General features: G+C 42.7%; 2 protein-coding genes across 17 annotated transcripts in view; one reads left to right on the forward strand and one right to left on the reverse strand.

Moving 5' to 3' along the window:
- Positions 1-870, reverse strand: part of MBD5 (methyl-CpG binding domain protein 5) — a 171,536-nt gene extending 170,666 nt beyond the window's left edge. For 8 of the 9 annotated variants that reach the window (XR_012044482.1, XR_012044481.1, XM_072875313.1 and 5 more), the window contains exon 1: positions 427-870. The gene's annotated coding sequence lies outside the window, so the exon portion shown is untranslated. The remainder of the gene's footprint in view (positions 1-426) is intronic. The other variant, XM_072875320.1, reaches the window with a different exon arrangement.
- On the forward strand, positions 176-24,671 carry ORC4 (origin recognition complex subunit 4). 8 transcript variants are annotated; one of them, XM_072875324.1, is made up of 15 exons: positions 1,074-1,170; positions 2,348-2,436; positions 2,750-2,821; positions 5,728-5,804; positions 7,498-7,588; positions 10,168-10,243; positions 10,634-10,719; positions 12,859-12,907; positions 13,435-13,586; positions 16,036-16,209; positions 16,550-16,636; positions 20,310-20,418; positions 21,723-21,818; positions 21,900-21,967; positions 24,351-24,671. In XM_072875324.1, exons 3-15 carry the CDS (start codon positions 2,750-2,752, stop codon positions 24,537-24,539), a joined length of 1,326 nt encoding a protein of 441 aa, XP_072731425.1. In that variant the 5' UTR covers positions 1,074-1,170; positions 2,348-2,436; the 3' UTR covers positions 24,540-24,671. The 8 variants fall into 8 exon arrangements, with proteins under 8 accessions (XP_072731429.1, XP_072731425.1, XP_072731426.1 ...); XM_072875326.1 differs by lacking the exon at positions 1,074-1,170 and adding an exon at positions 1,364-1,546; XM_072875328.1 differs by lacking the exons at positions 1,074-1,170; positions 2,348-2,436 and adding an exon at positions 176-488.
- The last annotated feature ends 2,199 nt before the right edge of the window (positions 24,672-26,870 follow it).

A 26,870-nucleotide genomic window follows, 5' to 3' on the forward strand; every position in this document is an offset into this window, starting at 1 on the left:
CCTGCTGCGGCGAGGTAAACACTTTCGGGACGAGCCGGGGCTCGGCACCCACCGGAGCCACCCCGAACTTTCCTCACAGCACCGCGCCTTCGGCGGAGGGCTGCCCCCGCCGACATCACCCACCCGGCCCGGGGGCGGGCCTGAAGAATCCCCCCCCCCCGGGGCGGTGGGGAGAAGAGCGCGGCCGGGGCCGGAGCATCACCCGCGCCCCAGCGACAACAAAGCTCCGGCAGGACCGTGCGGGGGGAGCCCCCGGCGCTGAGAGGGGGCAGAAAGTGACAGACGGGCGCCCGGCGCCCCCTCCCCGCCGCCCGCGGCCCAGCGCGGCCGAGCGCCGGGCCCCCCCTCCCGCTCCCTCCCCGAGGTAAACAAGCGGGCGGCCCCGCCGCCGCCGCTCCCCCCGCCCCGCCGCCGCCCCGCACTCACCTCAGCGGCCCCCCGGCGCCCGGCCGGCCCCGGAGCGGCGCAGGCGGAGACGCACACAAAGGGTAATAAAGGGGGAGGAGGGGAGCGCGGGGGGTGGGGGCTGCCCAACTGCCTGCCGCTCCCCCGCCGAGGTGCCTCCCGCCGGGGCCGCCTCTCGGGTTCCCTCTCCCTCCGCCGACGGCCGCGGGAGGGGGGGGGGGGGGGAGGAGGAGGAAGAAACTCCCCGGGCTCCTCCGGCGGGGCTGGGGGGTGGGGGGGGAGAAAGTCGGGGCGCCTGGCACCGGCCCCCCGCCCCCGCGCCGATGCCGAGCGGAATTAGCGCCCTGTCCCTTTAACGGTATAAATAACGGGCCCCCCCGCCCCCCCCGCGCTCCTCATCATCAGCTGCTGCTGCTGCTCCGGCTGCTGGGGCTCCGGCGCTGCCGGGGAGGAAGAGGGGAGGCAGCCACTGCGCATGCGCCCCGGGGGAGCGCGGGAGCCCGCGGGGGGGGGGGAGAGGGAGGGACGTGCCTTCCCACAGGGCCGCGCGCGCCGCGCGCACCCGGAAGGAGATCCGGCCGCGGGGCGGAAGGAAGTGGCGGGGAAGGCCGGGGCGGAAGTGAGGGGACGGCTGGGGGGGGGGGAGCGGGAGCTGTCACGTGAGGGGGCGGAGCGGGCGGCGCGGGGGCCGCCGGGAGCGCGGCAGCGGGGCGGTGGTGGTGCGGGCGCGCGCGCGCGCGGCGGTTGCCGCGGCCGCCGCCTCAGGTGAGGGAGCGGCGGGCGCCGAGCTGGGGGGCGGGGCGGGCGGCCGGGCCGGGCCGGGCCGGGCCGGGCCGCACCGCGCCGCGCCCACCAGCCGCTCGCCGCCTCAGCCGGGAGTCCCCGGTGCGGTGGGTGCCGGGAAGGGGGAGGATGCGCCCCCCCACCCCCCACCCCCCCTTCCCCCGAGCTCTGGCAGTGCGGCGGGTCCCGCGGCCTTGGCTTGCGAGGCGGGTAACGGGTGCTGCTGGCCCGCTGCTGTAGGCCAGCGGCTCCGGGCCGCCCCAGCGGGAGGTCTCTGGAGGCCGCAGAGCTGCTGCCGCGCCTCTCTCCGGCGCGGGGGGCGAGGCGGGAGCGGCGCCTCCCCCTGGGAGCGCACAAGGTGCTCGGCGCGGCCGGGGGGAGTTTGGGGCTGGGGGCGGCACTTGATGGCTGCGGTGCTTCGGTATAACTTTACACTTTCTGAGCCCAGGATAAAAAACGGGAACGGGCGTGCTCCTCGTCTGGCTGTTCCGATTTAAAGAATTAATGGCTTCGGTTCAGCTTCTCCAGCATTGTGTTCCCGTGCCTCGCACTCCTGTGCGTCAGCTCACAGAGCGACTACTTCATTTATGTGTTTTTTAGCAGCCGGTCTCGTCCTTTGCAGCCATAGCTACCGTGCCAGTGGACTGAGCGATGCTGGCCTTACGACAGAAGGAGCGAAACTGGGAGAAGAGGGAAACGGCTATCTTAAAATAAGCTTAAATTGTTGTGGAGCAAGTCTTGGAAGCTTTCTGTTAGCACAAAGAAGGAGAATTGGTTTTTACTCACGCTGCTTATCTAGAGAGGCACTGTGGTTATTGTTAGAACCTGCAGCAGTATTAACATGAATAGCCAATTGCTCCTTTAAAATCTTAATTGTCGTGACTTAACATGTTACCATGTGTCTGTAGCTTGTTCCAGCTGCAGAAACAAATATATCGTTTCAAACTCTCTTAAAGGCAGTTAAAATGAACAAATTACACTTGGTTGGTCAGAGGAGGCAGCGTACAAATGTCACAACTTACTTGAAGAGTATGGATTTGGTTGCTCACAATAATGTATCTGAAGTGCAAATGCACGAGCTGTGCCCCTCCTGGTTCTGTGCAAGATCAGCTTGTGCGTAGCTGTGCTGTCTTAGTGGAACTTGGTGCATTGTTCACAGGCTTGTGAATGTCATCGCTGCCGTTAAGAGCTTGCTACGTAAACTTGGAAGAAAACTTGGAAGAAAAACTTTCATATCAGTTGCATTAGGTACTGTTTGCATTGTGTTGAAACATCCTAAAACAAATGCTGTTCAGAAGTTGTATGTAAACATGGATTTCATCTAATCAGGAGTGAATTAAAAACTCTTGTTTGTTTGTTTGTTTTTTTACTAGTAAGGTGAACTAGTACATCTTTATCAGTGAAGAAACAGTGTTTGTTACAACTTAAGTTCTTACGAATGAGCAACTGTCTTGTGTTTGCTGCACCAAATTCAGTTTGCTAACATCTAAGTACAGTTTCTGACTAACATTTGGAAAACCGTAATTTAGTATAAGTTTTCTATTCTCTTTCTTATTTAAAGATGAAAACTTCTGCAATGAGTAAACGTAAGTCAAAGGAGAGCAGTGGACCAAATGGAGAATGCATTTCACAGGTTAGTAACATCTTTATTAGCTGACTTCATTTTCAAGTGATGAAACTTTTCCATCCTTTGCCATCCATGTCATCCTATAGTCTTTTACTAGACTAGTTAACAAGGCATGTACAGATGCTTGATGTAATTTCTAGGGCTGTAAATGGTTTTTGTATTTATGTTCTGTATTTCTTTCAGCTTCTCACCTGATATTTGCTTGCTTCAAGTGTTATAGTAATGATCTACTTTTTGGAGTCTTAATAAAAATGGTAAAGGATGTTCTTGCTCTTTTACAGCCGTTTGTGGCGACAGATTTGCATAAATCTATTTTTATCTAGTTGGATTCTTTATCTTCCAGTTTGTAGGGTGAATCAGAATCTAGGGGACTTGTTTTTTTAACACCCTAGGTTAGGCAGGACAGCAGCTGCCAAATCAGTTTTCGGGGTTTCTTTTTTTAAGCTTTATTCTTCTGTTTTCTCAAAGTGGCTACTTAAAAACGGTGATGCATCTTGTAGTGAATTACCTCTGGTTCAATGATTTCTTGTATTTTAATATCTTTCCTTCATTTACCTGTAAAATCCCTTTATGGGAGGAGAACCTTTTCACTTGGGAATGGATAAGGCTGACTGTTCAGATAGATTGTCCATTAAAACTGGAAATTAAATCAGAAAGACTTTAGTAGAAGAAAAAGTAACTGAAAAATCAGGTAGACAAGTGCAGCTCATTAAAAAAGAATTCATTTCATAAAGGGGAATTATTAGCAAAATAAGTGCCTGTTGTTCTATCCATTATTTAGACTTGCTGACGAGTACTTCACAAAGATGCATCCACATGTATTTATTTTTAAACCAAACACCTGGAGCTGATGGTGATAATTCCATCATAAATTATAAATTAGCTAAGTGTTAGAAGAAGGTGTATTTTCAAGATACTAGAAGCCTGTTAGTAATGTACCCCAGCACTGGTCAGCTAAACCAGGCATGAATGAATAACTGCTGCCTAAGGTGAGAGAAACACAAAACATTTGCGGTACGGTATTGCCTCAGTTTAGGTTTACCTGGGATAGAACACTGCACTTTTTCATTATTTCTTAGGATTCAGCAGAGATGAAAAGGGACTCAGTTAGGAGGTGCAGCTGAAGAATCTAGAGAAAAACCGAATGGGGGGAATATGAGCCAACTCAGGTTGAGGGAATGGAAAAGCGATGAGAGACACGTGCGTGATGATATAGTTTGTTTTTAGGTCAAATGGACATTCACTTAGACTGAAAGGCAAGGTGCTCAGATGTGATTGTAAAGGAAAATCGCTTCATTAACGGTTTGCAATTTAATCTCTGAAATTCTTTGACAATAAGCGCTGAAATTGGACACCAAGGATGATAAAGGGATGGAGTATGCAGGTATTTTAGGATAGCTTAAATGAGGGATGGGGAAAAGTAGTAGCATAGAGTCCTGTAAATTCTTAAAAATTGGGAGTGTCCAATTTGCGTGCTGCCAGTTAAGTGGTAGGAAGAAGTCTGCTATGATGCTGAAGGTTGGCTGTTTGGGAATTGAAGATACAACTTTGAGTAACAGTTCTTAACATGGAAAACAGAAGTCAGGGCAGATGTGTATCTAAAGATATCCCAAGCGATACTTACAAATTAATAGTTAAAATAACTGTATTCACTGTGCAATTTGAAGTAATTCAGGACTTGATCTAAAAATCAAGATGGATAGACTTCATTTTGTCCTTTGTAAGCAAGATATTAGCTTCAGTTTCATAGGACTTCCTGCCCCCCTGCCAGACTTTTAGGTACATGGTATCTGAATCTTTGAAGAAACTCTAAATTTGATCCTTTCTAATGTTTGAATGTGGTAGGCCGCAACGTTGTTGCGAGTGGTGCAAAAAGTGTGTTCACAGAGGATTTGGGGGAATAACTGAGTGGGTTATGTTTTATTGAAGTCTGCTGGTAAATGTTTTCTTGCCTGTATTACACGCTAAGTTAGAACTATGAATTAGATGAACTACTGACGTAATTTTGGTGACAAGTATAACATCCCTTTGGACGTGAAGGAAAGAAACTGTAGCAGATGAGACCAAAGACACACATTGCTATATCTGTTGTGGTTTAACCCCAGCTGGCAACCAAGCACCAGGCAGCCGCTCGCTCACCCTCCCCCCCGGTGGGATGGGGAGAGAATCGGAAGAGCAAAAGAAAGAAAACTCATGGGTTGGGATAAGAACAGTTTAATAATTGAAATAAAATCTAATAATAACAATAATAATAAATTGTAATGAAAAGGAAAACGACGAGAGAGAGAAAGAGGAAATATAACCCAGGAAAAACAAGTGATGCAACCGCTCACCACCCACTGAGCGATGCCCAGCCCGTCCCCGAGCAGCGATCGCTGCCCCTGGCCAACTCCCTCAGTTTCTATACTGAGCGTGACACCGTATGGTATGGAATAGCCCTTTGGGCAGTGGGGGGCAGCTGTCCTGGCTGTGCCCCCTCCCAGCTCCTTGTGCGCCCGGCAGAGCATGGGAAGCTGAGAAGTCCTTGACCAGTGTCAGCGCTGCTCAGCAACAGCTAAACATCAGTGTGGTATCAATGTTATTCTCTTCCTAAATCCAAAACACAGCACTACACCAGCTACTAGGAAGAAAATTAACTCTATCCCAGACAAAACCAGGGCACTATCATTTAAGTGAATTTTCTCTTTTCTGCTACAAAAGAGTCTGTTAAATATTCTGCCTACTGCAACTTTATTCTTACTTTCAAGACCCCTATATCATTGATGACAATTAAAATTTACATGTTACAGCATATTTGTAACACCACAGAAACGTGCATATTTTACTATTATTTTATTGCAGTAATTACATTATTGCTACATTCCGGCATTTGAAGCACCAAGCATTCTTTCTGTCTTGTGTTATATCCCTAGGTGCAAAAAATTTTGCGTGAAAGATTCTGTCACCATTATGCTACTGGAAAGCTGTTTGGGATTGAACATCAGTACAGGTGAGTGAGCAGACTCAAATACTAAGTAATTTCTACTTTAACCACATTAGAAAAATAATCAGGCGAAGTCAGAATTTTCTGCTACCTCTGTTTTTCGAAATTATACAGGTTTGAATGACTTGCAGTGTAATGCTTCTAAAAATTGTTTGCCTCAGATCTTCAGAGTTTTTATACAACTGTTGCTTCTGTTTTATCAGGCTCTGAGTTTTGGATTTCTTGTCCTTGTTTCAAATCTGTAATGCCTGAAAGATACTTGTGCATATTCTAAGGCTATGTTTAATGACCTGACCAAGCAAAAAGTTAAATTCTCTTGTTGTGAATCTTTATTTTTACTTCGGATTTTCTCCTGTTTATTATTAAGTTGTGTTAAAAGTAAATCTTAAACCTTGGATGCCAACGTGGTGTTTCTTGAGTAGAGACCCATATTTAAAACAAACCTACTTCTTGGGTCGTCCAGATGCGGAGGTTAAAGTTAGGAAGAGGGGACCTATTGTGACAATAATACTAATCCTTTTACAGATGCAGGTCAAATCCTGAAAATAACAAACATGTATCTAAATAACTTGTTTTAAGCAATCAATTTTTCCAAGAGTAACTTTATGCAAGTTGAATCACCTCATGTGAGCATTAGTTTCCTTTCCCTTACAGGAAGGAAAATAACATTTCTGTTATTTAAAAAAGTGTAGTGTAATGTACATGCAGAGCTCACATAGACGTGTTTATTGTTGTTGTGAGAAAATGTATTTCTATGATGTTAGTATTCTACAAAACAAGCCTCCCCTCTTTATATTGGAATTCTGAAAAACAGTTTACAGACTGTCTTCTACTTAACATGCCACTGTTGATGAATTATACTGGAGAGAAAACACGATGAACTTCCCAACTCTTAGTTTTTCTTTCCCAAGAGGTTATCAGGGCTCTTGGCTATAGTTAGCTCTCAAATAGTGAACAAAACCACATGCATTTGCCACAGCTGTTCCATGATGACTCTAGCACTCCTTTAGAAGTGATTGCATGATGTTGATATTCCAAGTAAAAGAAAAAAAAGGGATATCAAATGTATGCATATGTAAACATTTGGGAATTGGAAGTGTCAGTAGTTTTTATAAGCACTTTAAATGTGGTACTAGGTGATAAGTCTATCCGAAGATAATTTACAGTTGTTCTTTGTTCCTTCTTTTGGGCAGGAATAGAATATGAACTTGAAGTTCGGTATTGCTGTTACCGTTCACAAGCTTTGAATGCCTAAATTTAAAACAGTTTTATGAAGATTGTCAAAATGAATGTATTCCACTAGATTATTAATTTTTACTGGTGTCAAGGTTTTCCTTCAGTATGTTTGCCAGTCTTCCTTTTTCGTTAACTATAGTGGTATCACAGAAAGCAATCTTCTTTTTTTTTAAAGAAAGAAATATTATTGAAGTCTGTCCTTTCATGGTGGAGAATTGTAGAACTTTATGAATTAGTGATACTAATCATAAGTTTTAATATTTTAAAATATTTTAAGAGATCTGATCACTCAGCCTTTTGTACTTTATTGTATTACATTTTGCATGCCCTGACTGTTGGCTCTGAGAACAAGTAGAAATGTTTTAGGTTTTCTCTTATGTTCTAAAGATTCCTTGAATTTTCCATAGTTTCAGTGAATGTTGTCTGGTTTGAAGTTTTTAACCTATTGCTGTTGTCAACACAGACATCTGCTGGAACTGCTGAAACGCACTGCAGTTCATGGAGAAAGTAATTCTGCCCTCATTATTGGACCCCGAGGATCAGGAAAGACTGCGGTATAAACATGTATTAAAAGTTTATACAAGGTCAAATTAAGCACGAGGTAGATAACCTCACTGAAGTCCTGGGAGCTTCTGGAGCTAAATTTTCATCTCTGCCTGTTGTTAAAGAGAGAATTGCTAGTTGTTTATATAGAATTTCAAAACATTCTAGGACTTCTTGTGAGCTAATTTTGTTGAATAACAATATGGAGAAATTGGTTTCCTAGCGATCTTCTGAAATTTTTCAAAAGTTGAGTTCCTGGTGATTTTGTAAAATAGAATAGGTTCATGTGCAGCTGACAAAAACATGTACCTGTCCATCCTCACGATGACTTGCAGAAGTATGCATGGTTTTGGAATACTTTGCGTGTCTTCACCAGGTTTCATGACACGCTACAGGTACCCAAAACATGTAAAATGGAAATAATTTTATCAGAACAAGTTGCATTTGTCGTTCAGTGATCTGACTACATCATAGATTCTGCCTTCTTTCAGCATTTCTCCTGTTACAATTCTGTAATGGTTCTTGCCACAGACGAGTTCATCTTTGCAACTAAAGCCACGTTTTGCTTACTCTTTAAAAGTTAACCTGCTATTGGGCCTCCGCTGTAAAAATGACTGAAAAGGCATCCAAAAACTGTAAAAGGAGTAGACTAAGGGCTGGATTTCTACATAACTGTTTATATGTAGAGAATGGTAAGGTATCTTAATTCTGTTTTAAACGTGTCAGAGAATATTGTTACGTAAATTGCTAGGAGGTAGGATATTGCTTGATAGGTCTAGTTTACAAGTGTAGATTTTGTATTTTAAAGGAACTCTTTTTAGTTGAGGCATGTGAAGGGATGACACCTAACTTAAGTGTCATATACTTTAACATTATGCAAACACTTAAGTCTTTTATGTTTACATGAGTACATAATGTGATAAATAGGTTGGCTGTTACTGCAAAAAGTATTCAAGATCAAAAAATACAAAAATTGCTTTAGAAGTCTTCCCAAGTGCTAAAGCAAGTGGCCTTCAAGCTTTTAAATACAGTTGAATAGAAATAAATTAATAGATAGTAAACATATCTATGATACAACTGACACCAATCATTCTGCCGATTTGTTGATAGCTTGCTTGTTTTGCATTTCAAAACCAGTCAATATTGTTAACTTCTCCTGTTACCCATGACGCTTCAGAAGAAGGATAATTGCCAAAATACTGTGGAGTGGTGGTGGGGAAAGAGTTGATAAACCAGTGGCAAATAAGGATTCCTCCGCCTGTGTGCTTCCTGCTAGTCTTGAACTGGAGTTTATTTTTCTTTTATTAGATTTACAGATTTGTAAGCAAGCAACAAGCACTTTCATAGCACAGAAAATAGTTTTTAGATTTTCTTGGATTTGCAATGTAGACTTTCAAGGTACAATTGAGATTGTTGGATAAGGGGCTAGCCAGACTGGATGGCATCTGCTTATTGGGTATAAACTTGAGAAACCAAGGGAATAAGCTTTTTTGTTCCAAGTATCCATATAGTAAATGTTGACGCCTGTAGTAGGAGTCTAACGGTACCTGCTTCTAAATACAGTATCAATAGAAAAGTATAGATGAGCACTATACTGCAAGCAAATTGAAGTAAATGTGAAAGTTTTTTAAAAAACCCACAACAGAACGATCCCTCAAACACCACGTGGCCCCTCAATCACCAAAACTCAAACTATTTTTATTATTTAATTAAAGTTTAAATTTCCTTCCAAACCTTTTACGAAAGGATAGTGAAGATGAAAATTTGTGATCCTTCCTGCCAGAATATAAGTAAGCAAATCATGTATGCGAAATGAGTGATTTTCTTATTCTATATCAAGTGAAAGATGTTAGTTCTCAAAAAAGACTGCTGGAGACAAGAAAATTGTATGTGTGTATGTAAGTATATATGTATGTATACATACACATAGATGGGAGCTGCAAATCCTCAGCTGAGGAAGCAAAAGCAAAGAAGTAGCAAGTGAATGAAAAGTTAACATTTGATTTACTTACATGTATTTTAATACAACTTCTTTATGACTTTTACCAAGAACAAGTTCTTGATGGACTGTAAATTTGGGACCCCTAAGTTTTATAAGCAGTAGTTGACGTAATTATGTGCAACTTAATTTTGTCTCATGCTTCCTAACTTCAAGAGGAAAAGAATAAGCATAGTGTCTTTAAAGATTGAAAGCAAAGATTTTTGTTCTGCAGCATCTAATGAAGCAATGAAGCCGAATACTGTACTAACTCAAGAGACAAATTCTCTGATATCTCAAACTTGTAAAGCTTTTTTGATTAAGGCAAAAGCCCTAGATATTACCCAAAAAAACGAGTGACTAAAATACTGGAGTTATTTTTATATTTCTTTCCCTACTAATTTAGCAGAATGAACAAATGTAATTGCTACAGTCAAGGTAGTGAATGCAAAGTTGTCATTTTAGTATTTTGGTCTTGAAAATACTAAAAAATATTGTCACCTAACGAAACTGCACATACTGTTTCCTATCTGATAATATCCATTTGTACACTTTTCTTACCGTGAACACATTAATCTTCTTGCAAATAAATTGTGTATTTTTTTTTCCTAGTTATTAAATCATGTCTTAAAAGAGCTCACGGAAATGAAACAAGTTAGAGACACCCTCTTGGAAGTTCATCTGAATGGCAAGTAATACAGCATTATTCAAATGTTGTGTTATATTCAGTTGCTATATATTGTATGTACTGAACAAAAGTTTTGGTTTCAGTAGTTGTAATCTAGCCTTGATTACGGACACGTTCGTCTGTGAGGTCCAAAATGCCTTTCTTTGTATCTCTGTATATAAAGAGAACTTGTGTGCTTTTAATGACTTTTCAAAATGTTAAAAATCAGTTCAGTTGTGAAAGAGTTGTTTTAAGTAACTTATTACATATAGAAAATTACTGCCTAGTATTAATTTTTTAAAAGCTTGGAAATGGAGAGAAGCTTCTGGATAAGTTTCTAGTGGCTGTAGACATGGCCTCTTGGAGTGAAGGAAAACTGCCAGTATTTCATGAAAAATTATTTTCTTTCAGGGCTTCTGCAGACTAATGATAAAGTGGCCCTGAAGGAGATCACCAGACAGTTGCACCTGGAAAATGTGGTTGGGGATAAAGTTTTTGTAAGTATCAACTTTATTATACTCTTCACTTATCTCCCTCAAAAATCCTTGCCTGGAAAACTAGCTTTATAGGATGCAGCTTGTTGAGACCGAATGGGCTTTGAGAGTTTATTAGCAAAATTGCGATGGGCTGGCTCAGTCTTTTCAAAGCTTTCTCTTTTAAAATATTTAACATTGATGGCAGTAGTGAACCGTGGCAGCATTTACCTGTGAAGACCCTGGTTTACAAACACTTCAAGCACGCCAACAAATACTTGTGTTCTACACAAGTGCTGAATGTTACGTTTTGCTAGTTGAGCAATATTAAGGCATCCTGATACTTTTTCAAAAAACATCAACTTTGACTTAGAGAAGGAGGAAGAATGGAAAGGCTCTCTTAACATTTACTTCAAGCCCCTACATGAAACAAACATTAAGCAGTCCGAAGAGACTGTTCAGAGGGGTAGAGTATTTTGGAAACATCAGCTTTAACATTTAAAGATGAAGAGTAAGCAAGTTAACCAGCTGAAAAGCAGTATCTTTAGTATATTTGCAACCTTTTCGAATTCATAGGGAAATCTATCCAGGCTTCTTAGAGCCTTTCATTTTGCATAGAATTTCTATTAAAATATTTGCTTCTATTGACCTTTTCTCAAAGATAAGAAACTCATTTATGTTAGTACTGAAGTCAGTAATAAAGAGAATAACTGACGTGCTTCAGATTAAATTTCATTCATTTGAGTGTGAAATAACTTGGGCTAGTGATCTGAGCTACCCTGCTTGTTGCCTGTTATTCAGTGAGTGTTCTTGAGTGTTCATCTTCTGGTACGACAGAAGGTCCTTCTGAGCATCATCTCCTTCACTCCCAGGTAGGGCCTTTGAAATTGGCAGAGTTTACATAGTTGTGAGTCTTGTGTAATACTGATCCAAGTGGCTGAAGCGGAATTATGAGAGGGGGGGAGAGGTGAAATCTCAATAGATGAGGTTTATTTTCATCAGTTGCATTTGGAAAGTTTCTAAAGAGGTAAGATGTTACTACTTTAGTTAAGAGAAACCAGAGAACTAGGTTAGAGGCAGTGTGAAATACAAGGTGAAGTGTAGATTGTAGTTATTAGGCTTCATTATCTTTTGGAAATGCTTGCTTCTTAGGCTGTGCTTTGGTTTCTTACTTATCCCAAATGATTTTAGATACAGAGAATGGAAAACCCTTTCTGGTGGTGAGCTAAAATTTTCCCAAATACAGCTGCAGTAATAAAAGGAAATAGCAAGTATTTAATTTCAGCATAGCCGCTTGAATGAGTTGTCTTTTCAACAGAGAACTAGAACAACCTTTTGAGGTCTACAGTTCCACTACCAAAAATGCTTGAGGCAAAACTGGACTTAAATATGCTTAATTCCCCTATAATTTTCCCCATTAAGTTATTGTGCAGTACTACTTTAAACTCTTAGCTGTCTAATCCCTTTGGTTGCACATGGGCGTGGAAACACACTGATTTGCAGGAACATCCTTACTTCTGTCCATAAAAACTTTTCCTTTCTTAGCTTCTGCAGCTCACGTTCAGAGAGTAAACTGGCTTTTCTGCCTTCTTTGACAGGGCTTGTGGTCTTCAATTATAGTTATTTCCCATCTCACAACTTGCGTGCTTCAGAGTGTGTAACTGAAGCAGGATGGTCATAGCAATTCATTGTTTTCTATCATGAGTATTTGATGTTTTCATCTGTCTAATAAGGTTGCAAATTAAAAAACTGCATACTGATCATTCTCAGTGGAACGCGTTAGGTCGCAGTTTTTGCATGTGTGTAGACGGAAAATGAGTACGCAACAGCTATTTAAGGAAAGATAAAGCTACTTGTAAATTTAGCTTACTGTAGACATTCTTCTGATCACTCATTTTTGCCTGTCTGAGGCAATTAGTTTGGGGTTTTCAGACTGGAAAAAAAGTGGATCAATGTAGAGTTAACTATCAGTTTTCATGTCCTGAAGAGAGGTTATGATTATACAACATGAAGTAACATTGTAAATTTTTGAATATGGACTGGTTTTGAAAGCAGGGTTTGAGAAGGAAATGGACTTCATTACATGCCTGAACTTGATGTAGTTACACAATTCTGAGAACGACATTGAAAACCTATTGTGAAACTTTTTTATTCTCTTTGTAGGGCAGTTTTGCTGAAAATCTTGCATTCCTTCTTGAAGCTTTAAGGAAAGGTAAATGCTACTAGTAGCCCCGTTCTGAAACTGTGTGTGTGTTTGTCGCTTGACTGAAAAGTTAGCATATATGTGTTTCTTCATCTGCTTGTATAAGATGTATGAAGAAATCTAGCCCAAGAATGTGTCATGGTTACAAAATAATGTAAAAAATATGTAATACTAAACAAACATGTATCTAACATAACTGTTGCTCTAAAGGCTTGCATGTGTTGGTCAGCTATGCAGGACAGATTCTTTTATCCAGATTGAAGCTATTCAAAATAGTGTTTTTTTTTTAAATTTGCCATAGAATTCTGTCTTTCCTTGCAACCAGAAGTGATGCTTGGCAGGATACTACACAACCTTACCAATTTTTCAGTGTATTTTTTGTTTTGCTGTTGTAGCAGTACATATGTGGAAGGAGGGCTTAGTGAAGAGCTAAAAGAAAATATGTAAATTGTTAAAACCGGAAGATGTGAAAGCTGTAGAGATGGAAGTCTGATGATGATGTTACCATATACTAACTTTTAAAATCGCTATCTCAGGAGATCGAACTAGCAGTTGTCCAGTCTTGTTTATACTGGATGAATTTGACTTGTTTGTTCATCACAAGAACCAGACGCTGCTCTATAACCTCTTTGATATATCCCAGTCAGCACAGACTCCAGTAACAGTTATTGGACTTACATGTAGACAGGTAAGAAATTGCGCTTTCTCGTTCAAAGTTTTTAGCTGTTTTAAAGAGACTTTGGTCTTAGTTGGAATGTTTTCTCTTCTCCTCTCCTGGAACGTTACTTAATTTACTAAGACTTTTCTCAATTATCCATTTTTCTGACTTTTGAATTGGGAAGGAGGGCGGGGAGGATTTAAAAAAAAAAAAAAATTGTGCTGAGAGCAAACTTAGATGACCAAAAAACTGTAAAGCCTTCAGTTTTACTGCTGAAGGAGCAGGTTTACATTTCTAAGGAGACACAAGACTTTTGGCCTATATTACTGCAGAAGAGCCATATTTATCCATGTGGCTGTTTTATATTATACTGTTGTTCACTCTTTGGAGAGGCTCCAGGGCATTTCAGTTTCTTGGTCAGCAGTTGGTAAGAACAGAGTTGTATTAACCTACAGTGTTTAAATCATTGGTCTGAGGACAAGGAATTTTTTTTTAAGCCGTTGTCGTTTAACCCCAGCTGGCAACTTAGCACCACGTGGCTGCTCACTCACTTCCCCCCGAGTGGGATGGGGAGAGAATCAGAAGGGTAAAAGTGAGAAAACTTGTGGGTTGAGATAATGTCAGTTTAATAGGGAAAGTAAAAGCTGCGCACAAGCAAAGCAAAGCAAGGAATTCCTTCGCTCCTTCCCATGGGCAGGCAGGTGTTCAGCCATCTCCAGGAAAGCAGGGCTCCAGCACGCGTAACGGTGACTTGGGAAGACGAACGCCATCGCTCCGAACGTCCCCCTTTCTTCTTATTCCCTCAGCTTTATATGCTGGTATATATATGCTGGTATATATATTCATATGGCGTGGAATGTCCCTTTGGTCAGTTGGGGTCAGCTGTCCCAGCTGTGTCCCCTCCCAGCTCCTTGTGCCCCCCCAGCCCACTCACTGGTGGGGTGGGGTGAGGAGCAGCAAAGGCCTTGACTGTGTGTAAGCACTGCTCAGCAACAGCTAAAACATCCCTGTGTTATCAACGCCGTTTCCAGCACAAATCCCAAACACAGCCCCATACCAGCGACTATGAAGAAAATTAACTCTACCCCAGCCCAAACCAGTACATAAGCAAACACTTCAGTGGGGCACTTTTGCTGTAATATTAGCATGTTCAAAATGGATTTAGGATCCATTTTAAACTCACTGTGATTTTTACAGTGACTTTGTAGGGAACTGTGGACAGATTATGTGTATACTGTGAAATAATTACTTTCTAATGCTATGGAAGCTGATACTTTATAAAAATTACACTGTTTTTCTCAATAAACTGGATTGGTGGTGAAGATAGCCAGGGTATGACAAGAAGAAGAAGAATTAAAATCTTTCACCAAAGCCTGAATCTGGGGTTGATTGGGTTTAGGTGATATTTAGCCGGGCAAATTTCTGGAAGTTAGTGGAATAGTTAGTAGTTGATTTAGTAAATACAATCTTTTATTTTGCTTCATTGCTGTCCTGAGTCTGGTATCCTCGTCACCCATTATTTAGAAACCCGTATTGCTCTGCTTTTGAATGTAATAAAGGTAGAGTCTTCAGAGGCTGTACCATGGTTGTGGTGATAGCTGTTGCTGCTTAGTTTTTTTTAAATCACTGATCCCTGTTGCATGTGACTTTTAAATCGTGAGAGGTCTTTATATTTTGCACCATTGGCTCTCTCTTTACTCTTACCGCTCTCTTTTCGGTGAGGAATTTCAGTATTTTTAAAGCCTTTTTTTAGTGCAAGTAAAACCACCAAAACCAACACACAACAAACCCTTAAAAAACAAAAAGGGCCACCCCAAATTCCTAGCAACTAGGAGCGTAATCATTCTGTCCCAGTACAAAGTAGGGGAATAGTTCTGTGTTTGTCTAAACGGATGAATCCCACAGCTTGTTTCTGATGCCAGTCTATTCCTATGCGTTCGGAGAAAAGTAAGCTTTTCTCTATTATCTTCAACCAACAACTTGATGGCAGACTTGCTTAGTTCTGTGTGACTATCTTAGAAGATAAATATTGGCTCTGAAGATTTTTTTTTAAGCTGGATTCTTTCAGTCTGACAAAAGGCACGTGAAATGACAGCTGCCAGCCTACGTATCTACCAAATAGACAACTTGTCTAGAGCCATGATAGGCTGAAACATCTTGAACGCAGACTTAAGTAACTGAAATATTTACATAATCTGTGGAGAAATTTTGTGGGGTATCCTAGCAACTAATTATCCTGGATGATGTAGGGCATCACATGGTTTGGGTAAATGGCTCCTTCTTAGGCATTTCAAGGCACATCAATGATAATAATTAGCAAAGGTCTTGTTAGAACATTTTAAGCCTGAGAATTTAATAATTCTTTTTTTTCCCAACATCATTTACTGTGGTGGTTTCTCTTGTAGTTTTCACTGTAGCAAAGAATGCACTAAATGCGTCTGCTTTTTTTTAATTCTTTTTTTTTACTTTTTTTAACAAGGATATCCTGGAGCTCTTGGAGAAGAGAGTGAAATCAAGGTTCTCTCACCGACAGATATATTTGATGAATTCCTTTGATTTTAAACAATACGTTAGGATATTCAAGGAACAACTTTCTCTTCCTGCTGAATTTCCTGATGAGTCTTTTGCACAAAAATGGAATAATAATGTTCAGGTATTTAAAGCTCTTTCTACTTGGTTTTAGTAAAACTTCTAAAGTAAGACCAGTTTATAATTGTAAAGCCTTTACCTGAGCTTAGTATTTCCCTTTGCTATTTGAGTTTGATACGGAATAAATCAAATTGTGATAGAGAATCTTTGCTTATTGAAGTCTGGAGATAAAATTCTAAGCGCTACAAAAAAGACCAGAAAGTTAAGGTTACGTGTGAGGAATTGTATTGTCAGGCGTAAGCTGAGCTCTTTCTGAAAGTTAGCGAACTGGTATTTTTCTCAAGTGAGTATGAAATGATTTGCTGCGATGATTAAAATATCACTTAATTTTTTTTTTTTTTTAGCGTCTCTCAGAGGATAAAACTGTGCAAGACATGCTGCAGAACCTTTTTCACTACACTAAAGATCTGCGCTCACTTCATTTGCTGTTGGTATGTATTTGGATATGTGTATAATAATCTGTAAACAGCACCTGTGTTTTTCAAGCCAGTTATCTGATGAGCTTTTCTTGAACCATCTTTTTATTGAGCGGGCTTTTGACAGTACTGGTTTCTTGCGTGCTTTATCAGTCCATGCTTTATTAATGAATTTGAGTAGTTCCAATTTCTGTAGCAGTTACATTGTGAGGGTGTACTGTTTAATTAAAATGGTGGTGGGTTTTTGGTATTTAAAATAACTTTTGCCAAGTCTTTCAATTTATAAAGCAAAACTGTAGGTGAAATACTTTCAAAATATTCTTTCCTTTCTGAGATTCTTTTTGGATGCTGGTGAATCCTGAAAACTGCTTGTACTAAAACCTACTTTTTCTACCTTTAAGTCTGTTGTTGCAGCCAAATATTCCTCCGTTCCTCCTCTTTCACTAAATCCATCACTACTAAACCTGCTTCTCTTCATCAATGTTTGTCTTCTTCAAATTTTGGCGCCTTTTTTTTTTTTTTACTACAGTCTCTTACTGTATTCTTGCCTCATTTTACGCTCTCCACTTTGTCCTTCTCCTGACACCGTTAGGGTTTGGCTGTATTCCTGACCAGTCCTCTCCTGTTTCTTGAGCTACTCTTGAATAACGCTCTGGGTAGGTATATGCACTTTTGACATAAAAGCACACGGTGCTGCATTTGGAATAACTGTCACTTAGAGCTAAAATATTTGTTGTTGTCATCCCTCTTTCCACTCCTCCTTCTTCCTAAACTGTTGCTCTTGCTGTGATGCTCCTGAGCACAGATTACTTGCGTTTATGGACTAGTTGCTCCTGGATAACTCTTCAGTAAGAGAGTTTCCATATATCTACAGTCTTGTTATTCACGCAGAGGAAATGCTTTTGTTTTCTTTTATCACTTCCAGTTTCTTCTTATGCAGAGTATCGGATAAAATCACTTTATGAACTGTATGATTAGGCACCACTTTGTTTTCCAGAGGTGGTTTCATATATGGAGCAACCCAGGTAGCTCAGGTGCTGTCCTGAATTTGTTCATTACTGTGACGCTAGTCCAGGAAATGTGATCTCAATCTTTTAAATCTTGAGGTGCTGGAAGCTTGAGGCTACTAATCCCTAGAAATACTGAGACTGAGACGGAATTTAATTCTGATCCTCCAAATGAGCTCATTGTCTGGCATCAAGGGCCTGAGGAGGCTTTCAGAATTTTACTTGGTAGCTTCAACTTTTCCCAGTTATCTTAAGGGAGAGAAGGAAGGCCTCCTCACTGTGTGGAGAAAAATTAGACTGCTGCCTCCCTGTTAACTCAGAGAAGACTTCTGTGTTCAGTACGTAGGAGGTAATGCCGACAATGAACTTCCTCCTATCACAGCAGCATGAGCCGAAGCTTAATGTGTGGTCGGGCTCTCTTGGAGGGTCTTTTTTTTTAATCTGCCTCCCTCACTCCTGTTTTTTAAAACAGTTAATATGAATGCAGTAGCTTTCATTACAGAAGATAAATAACACTGATTTAACCACCTTAAAATATCTCTGTGCTTCTGTCCGTGTGAAAAGCCCACTAAATGTACCTGCTTATCCTGTGTTTTGCAAGTATTCAGATTTTAACCTTCAGCTCTGTGGTGGTCTGCTCTTGGACTCTTTAGTGGTTACAGCTTTTCCCAACACTGAGTTTACAGCCACTGAAAACTAGATCATAGATTTCCTGCTCTAGTTCTGAAACCAGCATGATCAGAGTCCTCTTTTTGGTAGTCCTCTGTTGACTTGAGTTCGTTACAAGATTGCAGGTTATTTCTAGTTTAGCGGCACCCAATTCTGTCTCTGTGGCTTGAATGAATGCCAGAAAAAGAGCTGATGGCTGTCTGAATAGCCTCCCTTTGAGCTCCAAGGCGTGTCAGAGCTGAGGCTGAAGTTCCTAATTGTTTTCTTCAGCATGTCCTGAATTTTTCCTTTCAAAAGGGGCTTTTTCACTCTGAAGTCATCTTGCTCATAAAAGTATATAATACAGATTCTAGTGCTTCTGTAGTTTGGTTGTATTAGCTGAAGTGTGGATTAATTGCCCAGCAGGATGAATTTTTCTTTAATTTTGAAAACCTGTAGGAGTCTGCCGTTTGAGCTGGTGAGAGAAGCTTTGTGATGGGCAGTGTGGTGGTGGTGAGAACTGGAGCTACCCTTGCTAGTTACCTGTTTTTTGGTAGCAAGGACTTGTTTTCAATGACCAGCTATTTTTAAATTCCATTTAGTGCTCCCCATCCTCTTGCATTGTCAGATGAACACATGGGTTTCCAATGGAAATTTAGTATCTGTTCATGTCGCAGTACCCTAAAAGGTATTGGGCAAAACCTTGAAAATCTTGGAAGAATTGAACAAGTTAAGTTTTTTTTAGCAAGTTAAAGTAGTTTTAACAAGTTAAAGTAAAATAAGTAATTTTTTTACACAAGTAGAACTAGATAGCTCATAACTGAGCCGGTAAAATCTCGTTTTGCTTTTGGTAAATGCTGTTTCCCCATGGTTTCTCTTGTGTGGGTGACTTCATGCAATCAGCTGCTTGTCTGCCTCTGAACCTGGTAAACCAGAGGATGCCTGGTGCTCCAAGCTCTGTTTGGTGTAGTTAGCTGTTGGTCACAAATTTCACTAGCTCTGAAGCAGAGGGGGCAGTGGCTGACAAGAGATACTGCTGTCCTTCCTCTACTTTTTCCATTTTGCCTGTCTGTTAGTGACTTGGGGCCATTGTTTCTTCACCCCTCCCCTTCTTCCCTATCTGAATTCCCTTTAGCCTTTATAGTAAAAAACCTCATTCTGTACCTTTTGGAAGTCTGAATGATCATGCAGCTTTTTGAGGCTGTTCGGTTGACATCTATAAGAAGTGAAAGAGGACTGGAAGAGACTGGTGGTAGATAGCATTGGATGTTCTCAGTGAAAGACCTCATTTAAACAGATTAAACAAATAGTTTTCCATCACACAGACCTCCAAAAGTTGGAGGTAGTCACTAAAAGCCATTTTTTCTGTTGATGAGTATTAAACTGCAAAGTATCTACCAGTCAGATACTTCAAACCCTAAAGAACAAGTGAAGGTCACTGCAGCGTCCCTAGTGCTGTATAAAGGCTTGTGGATAATCAGTAGCTTTGAAAGAGTGGTGTCACTTAACGATGTATTTATTAACTTACATTTGTTCAAAACTCACTTTCTGTGACAGGTAGCTAAAGATTCAAACTGCAACTATGTGAGGCTGTTTAGCAAAAGTTCTGGAGGGGTAACTCGTATTCTGTAAACTGAGAGGCGCCTTCAGACGCTTTCTTAGCACTTTCAGTGACATGAGTGTGCTGTAGCTCTGTGTACAAAGGTATGTTTAAAATAGTTGTAAGTCGTTCTTACAGCAATCACTGAAGTGCGCTAATCCATTGGAATTAATATAAACAAGTTAATATTTATCTCCTCTAGTGAGGAGGCTTTAGAGTTTTAAGCCTGGAAAACCTTCCTGGCAAAATGTAGCTGTAGCTACCAGCTATTTACAAGGTTTTCGGTATAAGCCTACTGTGTGTAGGGTTCATTCATTAATGTTTCCAGTAGGTGACTCCAGGGGAAATGTGTTCTTCTGCGTTCCATCTCCAAGTAAAAAGTGTGTCTGGTAATTAGTAATTAAATGAAAAATGTCTTTTGCTTTATTTTTAGATGCTTGCTGTAAGTAACGTTGCTGTGCATCACCCACTTATCACTGCATCAGATCTTCATGAAGCAAGCAAGCAGTATAGAATGGACTCAAAAGCAAATATTGTCCATGGTAAAGCTCAGCTTTTTCCCCCCAAATGTTTCTTAGGAGTATGGAATGTGTCAAGCCCCTCCCTGAAATTCTCCTGATGATACTGTATAGTGCCGTGTCCCCTGTTGGTATGAGCTGCACAGGGAATACATCTGCCCGTGAAGTCTGCTCTCTGCTAATTTGCGTTCATACATGCGTGTGGATATAACAATGCTGAATAAACCAGAAGTTGAGTTACAGAATAGTTGATATAAATCCTACTGCGCAGGGAGCTCGATCAGTGCGCTGCTACGACGCAGGCTTACAGCTGTCAGCACCAGGCAGCTTGTGTGGTACTGCAGTGCTGGCCAGGGGAAGCGCCAGTAGCCTGGGCAAGGGCACCGGTCTGGGCAGCGTCTCTGTCCCATTTAAATGGTGGAGGAAGGGAAGATGCTGACCTCCTCCTGCCAGTGCTGGGAGCTGGAGGATGCTGAAGACACTTTGGCTGGGAGCTGTTGCAATAAACCCTCTGAGAATTGCAATAGTCCGTGCTTGGATACATACACAATTTGAGTGTGTACTTGAATTCTGTACTCTCAGAACTACAGCAGCGCGCGCTTACCTGTGTTTAACTGAGCTGCTGTTAATGCTGTGCCGACTCCTCTGGTGTGTTTCGGTGTGCTGCTGCTGCTGCCTTTGCGGGGTCCAGGGGTTCTCCCGTTCTAAACCTCAGCAGATGGAATGTACTGAGCACTACACTTCTGTTTTCTGTGATAAGCATTTTGGAACTTGTGCAAACAGGGAGAAGAAAAAACTTCTGGTGATGATACTAAGCCCAAATATAGTTCCAGGAGGAACTGCTTCCCTGATCAGGAAAAGTTAACTTATCCCATTGCTTCTTTATGGTTTCCTGTGATTCTCAAAGTCTCCTTAGTACCGTGGAGCTAATTCCCTGTATCGCTCCTTTAGCTTTGAACAGCGAATAAACCTCTTCAAACTCTCATTTCATGACATGCTATACAGTAGCATGGAGATTGTCTGGGTGCTGCTAAAAATTCTTTGTCATGCCGTGCAATCGGCAATGATGGTTTTTCTTTATACTTAAATTCCTTGCTTTTTGATGGAAGCAGCCCATTTCTGAATATACTTGCTTCAAATATCTGGAAAGCAAATGTTTTCTTATCTAGTCTCTCCAATTCTGGTATTTTTTTACATTATGAAGATACATAACATGAATATGTGAGGCCTACAGCATATACAAATAGAGGAATAAAAATAGTATGTGAACTGCTTGCGTTTCTGATATGCTTTAGAGAAATATTTAGCGCTCTTGTCTTTCCCTCTAGGTTTGTCTGTCCTGGAAATCTGCCTAATTATAGCTATGAAACACTTAAATGATGTTTATGAAGGAGAACCATTTAACTTCCAGATGGTTTACAACGGTGAGAGAAATGCATGAACTTTACATACACTGAATCACTTACTTTCCCCTAAGTAACTTTTTTTTCCTGTTACTGATACAGAATTCCAGAAGTTCATACAAAGGAAAGCACATTGTATGTACAACTTCGAAAAGCCAGTTGTCATGAAGGTAAGCCTGAAATGGATTTTTTTTTTTTTATTATTGTAAAGTACTTAGATGTTGGTGTTTTTTTTTTTCCTAGTGCACAGGTTTGAGTAGTCACATGCAGCCCTAGAACTGAGACTGGGTGCTTCAGGGCGGCGAGAACGCCCGGCTCTTGGAGCAGGCACCCAGGGTTTGGGCAGTGCCTGGCTGCAGGCACCACTGCTCACCTCCCACACCCCCCGCCTTTCCCAGGGCAGGGGAGCTCAAGGCTGTGCCATAGCTGGTAAATAGTTACACTTGGAAGAGTTTAGTACCAGGGTAAGGACTCTCTTTCAAGTGAGCTCAGCTGGTTTAGGACTGGGGTTCAGCAAGAATGACTGTATAGGAAATGGCTTCCAAGGGAGAGACTTGTGTACGTGTGTAGGTATCTTCAGCTTGCTCAGTCACTTGTGGTGTTGTCCTGGTTTCGGCTGGGATTCTGTCGTGGGGGTTGGCGTAGCCGCAGTATTCTTAAATAGTTGTTTAACCCTAAGCAAGACCTGACACACGTTCAGGAGACTGAGCAACGGGAACATGTGGTTTGAACATCTCAAGGATATCCAAAATTCTCAAGCGCTCTTGTAATCAGCCTGGAGGAGAAGGGGAAGATGGAGGAAGGCGTCTCCCCCATAGGTGGGCTCTCCGAGGAGAAAAAGTAAAAAGTGTAATTATGAATAATTTCCAATAGATGGCTCCCAAAGTACAGAGGTGATGGCAAGGCTGAGTACAAATACCAGATTGATCTCATGACCGATAATTGTATCATACCGTAAGCCAGTGTTACGCAGTACAGCAAAGCAATAAGCTTAATCCACCTCCCGGAGGTGACAGACAACACATAAATACTGATAAACAGCATGTACGGCAAGTAAGGTGTTAGATAACATGACTCTGAGAACAAATACGACAACTCTGAGAGCGAATAAATCAATGCTGTGACCAGTGGCTACTAAACTAATATAACGAAAGCTTGTAACAAATTTGTTTTAACATGCTCTGGTCAGATCTGTCGTTATCTCAACCCTTCGAGCCCCACATTGGGTGCCAAAAAGGGCTGTCGTGGTTTAACCCCAGTTGGCAGCCAAGCCCCACCCAGCTGCTCACTCACTCCCCCACGGTGGGATGGGGGGAGAATTGGGAGGGGGAAAAAAGTAAAACCCATGGGTTGAGATAAAGACAGTTTAATAGGGCAGCAGAGGAAGAGAAAGTAATAACGATGATAAAAGAATGTACAAAGCGAGTGATGCAGAATGCAATTGCTCACCACCCGCTGACCGATGCCCAGCCCGTCCCCGAGCAGCGATCGCTGCCCCCGGCCAACTCCCCCAGTTTCTATACTGAGCGTGACGCCGTATGGTATGGAATAGCCCTTTGGGCAGTGGGGGGCAGCTGTCCCGGCTGTGCCCCCTCCCAGCTCCTCGTGCGCCCGGCAGAGCAGGGGAAGCTGAGAAGTCCTTGACCAGTGTCAGCACTGCTCAGCAACAGCTAAACATCAGTGTGGTATCACATTATCCTCACGCTAAATCCAACACACAGCACTACCCCAGCGACTAGGAAGAAAACTAACACTATCCCAACCGAAACCAGGACAGTTGTTTAGAAGTGATGTCTCCAAAATTTAAATTAATCTTACCACATCAAAAACCTGTTTTACCTAATCCGAGTCCCAGGAGGTCTGACTGGTATATGGAATCAGTTTGTAGCCTAATATGGCTGGGTTTGCCTCAACCAGCTGCAGTCTGGAGTGCAAACTGAGAAATAGCATTTTGGTTACAAACCTGGTGCTTGTTGGCCTTCTGGGCTCACTCAGCTAACATAATTTTGCCGAGCTCTCTTCAGGGATCTGGTTGTAGGGCACAATCCTGCTGCAGCGTAGCTGTCGAACAGGGGTCACGCGGATGCGCAGTTTTTGGTTAATGAACTTAACCCCCCGACCAGCAGTTGAGTCGTCAGAGCTATCTTCCGGTCCTGCAACTTCTAAGCTGAGCAGCCTTGGCTTCTGATTCAACATTATTCAGTTACACTGAAACTGGAAATCCTGTAATGCTGTCTGCGCCCTTGTAACACACTACTCCAGTTTGTATCCCAGAATAACAAAGTCATTCCCGGTCAGGTACACGTACACCAGCTTTCAAATACTGCTTCTTTAAGAAGAAAAGTGAGTTCTACTTGAGCTCACGTAGCTGATGTGCTTTGCTATCTGCTCGAAAGGATGTGTGGTAAAATCGAGCTGGCGTTTAACGTCTGTCTGTCAAGATCGCCCCTCACGGGTTTCTGTCAAAAGGGCATCTCACAGGTCATTCCACGAGCGGTACAGCCCAGAATGGTGTCATCTTCCATTTCCTCATTTTTTTTCTTTTGTTTTTAGGCATTTGAACACTTACTACAACTGGAATTAGTAAAACCGATCGAAAGACCATCTGTCCGTACTCAGAGAGAGTACCTCTTGATGAAACTGCTTTTGGACAATAACCAAATCATGGATGCTTTGCAAGCGTATCCCAACTGCCCGACCGACGTTAAGCAGTGGGCAGCGTCATCACTCAGTTGGTTGTGAACCTTTTGGAACTTGCAACATCGCTTTCTACGTTAAAACTTTGGGAGTTAACCGTGAACTCCAGATGTAATGTTTACCCACAGTAGAGTGTTCAAATCAATAAATTTTTGGAAGAAGCTTGCTTTGCCCATCGATTTGGGATTTTGGTTTTTAAGAACTGTACCGCTGTTATCTTCTAAAGGCCATAAATGTGATTAATGTAAATACTCAGGCAGTTTAGCTCAGCGCTAACGTTTCCACGTTGTAGAAATCAAAGCTCTGCGGGGTTTCTCGATCGTGGATGAAGACTGCTTTAGATACTGGCTCCGTGGCACGCTGCCACCAACAGCGGTGGATCTCGCACTGTAAGTTCTGAAGCACAGATCCACCTCTGATGCAGTTTAAAGCTCATATTTAGTGGGCTTTTTCTTCTCAAATTTGACTTGACATAGAAAATTTACTGCATTAAACCTGTAATCACAGGTAGCTTCAACTGGGAAGTGGGATTTTCGTGCAAAGTGCAACCCACCTTCAGTCCAGTTCACTCAGCCGCTTTCTCCGTAGGAAGGAGCAGTGCTTGAAGCGTGACTTCACCCTGCCCCGGCAGACCCGGGTCTCCCTGCGCAGGGGCAGCTCTGAAGCTCTGACCTCGCTGTCTCGGAGCTGCAGTCAACTCAGTAGAGTTAACTCTGGGGCAAGAACTTGGTTTTACAGCTGTTCTGGGGCAAGGTATGTATGAATACTAGATACTGGAAGTACGTATAGATCACAAGTATGCTCCCTTCCAGGTAAGAGTTGCCGTTGGTGTGGTACCAGCACGTTAAGGAAGCGTTGTGTAAAGCCTAGCTGCTCGAACAGCAGCGGTAAGCAGCGAGGGACACGCTGGGCTTGAGCCCTCCTGCTGGGGTGCAGAAGGATGATGCAGCAGGGCTGACGGCTTTCCCTTCCCTGACTAGAGCAAGCGAGCTCCCTCTGCCCTTAAAGCCTATACCATGCAATATGCATTTTTAGCAGCCCAGTGGCTTGCCTGTCAAAAAGCTGAAGACATTTCCCTGCAAAGCCCTTCCTTTTGGGCAAAGGGTTATTTTGTTCTCTTTGCTGCTTCACAAAGATCTTGTCTCCACGACTGCACGTCTTGAAGAGAAGAGCAGTGCTTTGGGAAGCAGCAAAATGAGCAACAGGCTTGTTGTAACTTTCTGATCTAGTTCCTGTAAGTGACAGCTTAGACAACGTACATGAGGCTGTTAAAGGGAACACTACTGCAAACTGTAAATACAAAAGTTGTTGCAAGATTTTCTGCAGAAGTACTTACTTATGCAGAAAGAGAAGTATTTATTTGGCCAACACAACTCTCTTCATGCGTCAGTGTAGCTCACGTTATTCAAGGTGGTCTTTTAAAAGGGGAAGGAAGGGGTTACCACCAGACGTGGGAAGGGGGGAGGGGTAGGTGAGGTCCCCCTTTCACTGGATACAGTTATTTATTTCTGTGAGTACTGGGCTGTGGACAAACAGCTGAAGGCACCTGCTGGCTCGGGGACAGCTACATCGGGCAGACACGGGTTGAGGGACTCGAGGGACTCCAGCTGTGCCCCCACCCCTGAGGTGACCATCCCGTGCAGAGGGGCGGGTCAGGCATGCAGGGACCCGCGTAGCAGTGGCGTATCCCCGGGAAGGGTTGAGTCAATCCCTTACAGCAGCAGCGCCCCTTTTCCCCGCCTTTGCTCACGCTCTTGGTCCTGGCATTTGATGTAGTAACTGGAGAAGCTCGGTATAGAATCGCAGAATGGTTTGGGTGGGAAGGGACCTTAAAGGTCATCTGGTCCAACCCCCTGCAAGAGCAGGGACGTCTTCAACCAGGTTGCTCAGAGCCCCGTCCAACCTGACCTTGAATGTTTCCAGGGATGGGGCTTCCGCTACCTCTCTGGGCAACCTGTGCCAGTGCCTCACCACCCTCAGAGTGAAGAATTTCTTCCTTATACCTAATCTAAATCTCCCCTCTTTCAGTTTAAAGCCATTACCCCTGGTCCTATCACTACAAGCCCTTGTAAAAAGTCCCTCTCCAGCTTTCCTGTAGGCCCCTTCAGGTACTGGCAGGCTGCTATAAGGTCTCCCTGCAGCCTTCTCTTCTCCAGGCTGAACAACCCCAGCTCTCTCAGCCCATCTCCGTAGGACGTGGAGGGGACGCTTATCCCAGCACTGGGGCAGAGCTGCTCACCTTGCAGCCTGCGGTACAGGAACAGGGCACAGGTTAATGGGTAGCTTTGTGTAAGTGACGATTACCAAACCTTCCACGCCACAGCCCAGACTGTTCTAAGTTCAACTTCTTGCTGTAAGTCAGTCTTCACCCCACCC

This window comes from Ciconia boyciana, chromosome 10 (genome assembly GCF_034638445.1).
Source record: "Ciconia boyciana chromosome 10, ASM3463844v1, whole genome shotgun sequence".
NCBI classification, from domain to species: Eukaryota; Metazoa; Chordata; class Aves; order Ciconiiformes; family Ciconiidae; genus Ciconia; species Ciconia boyciana.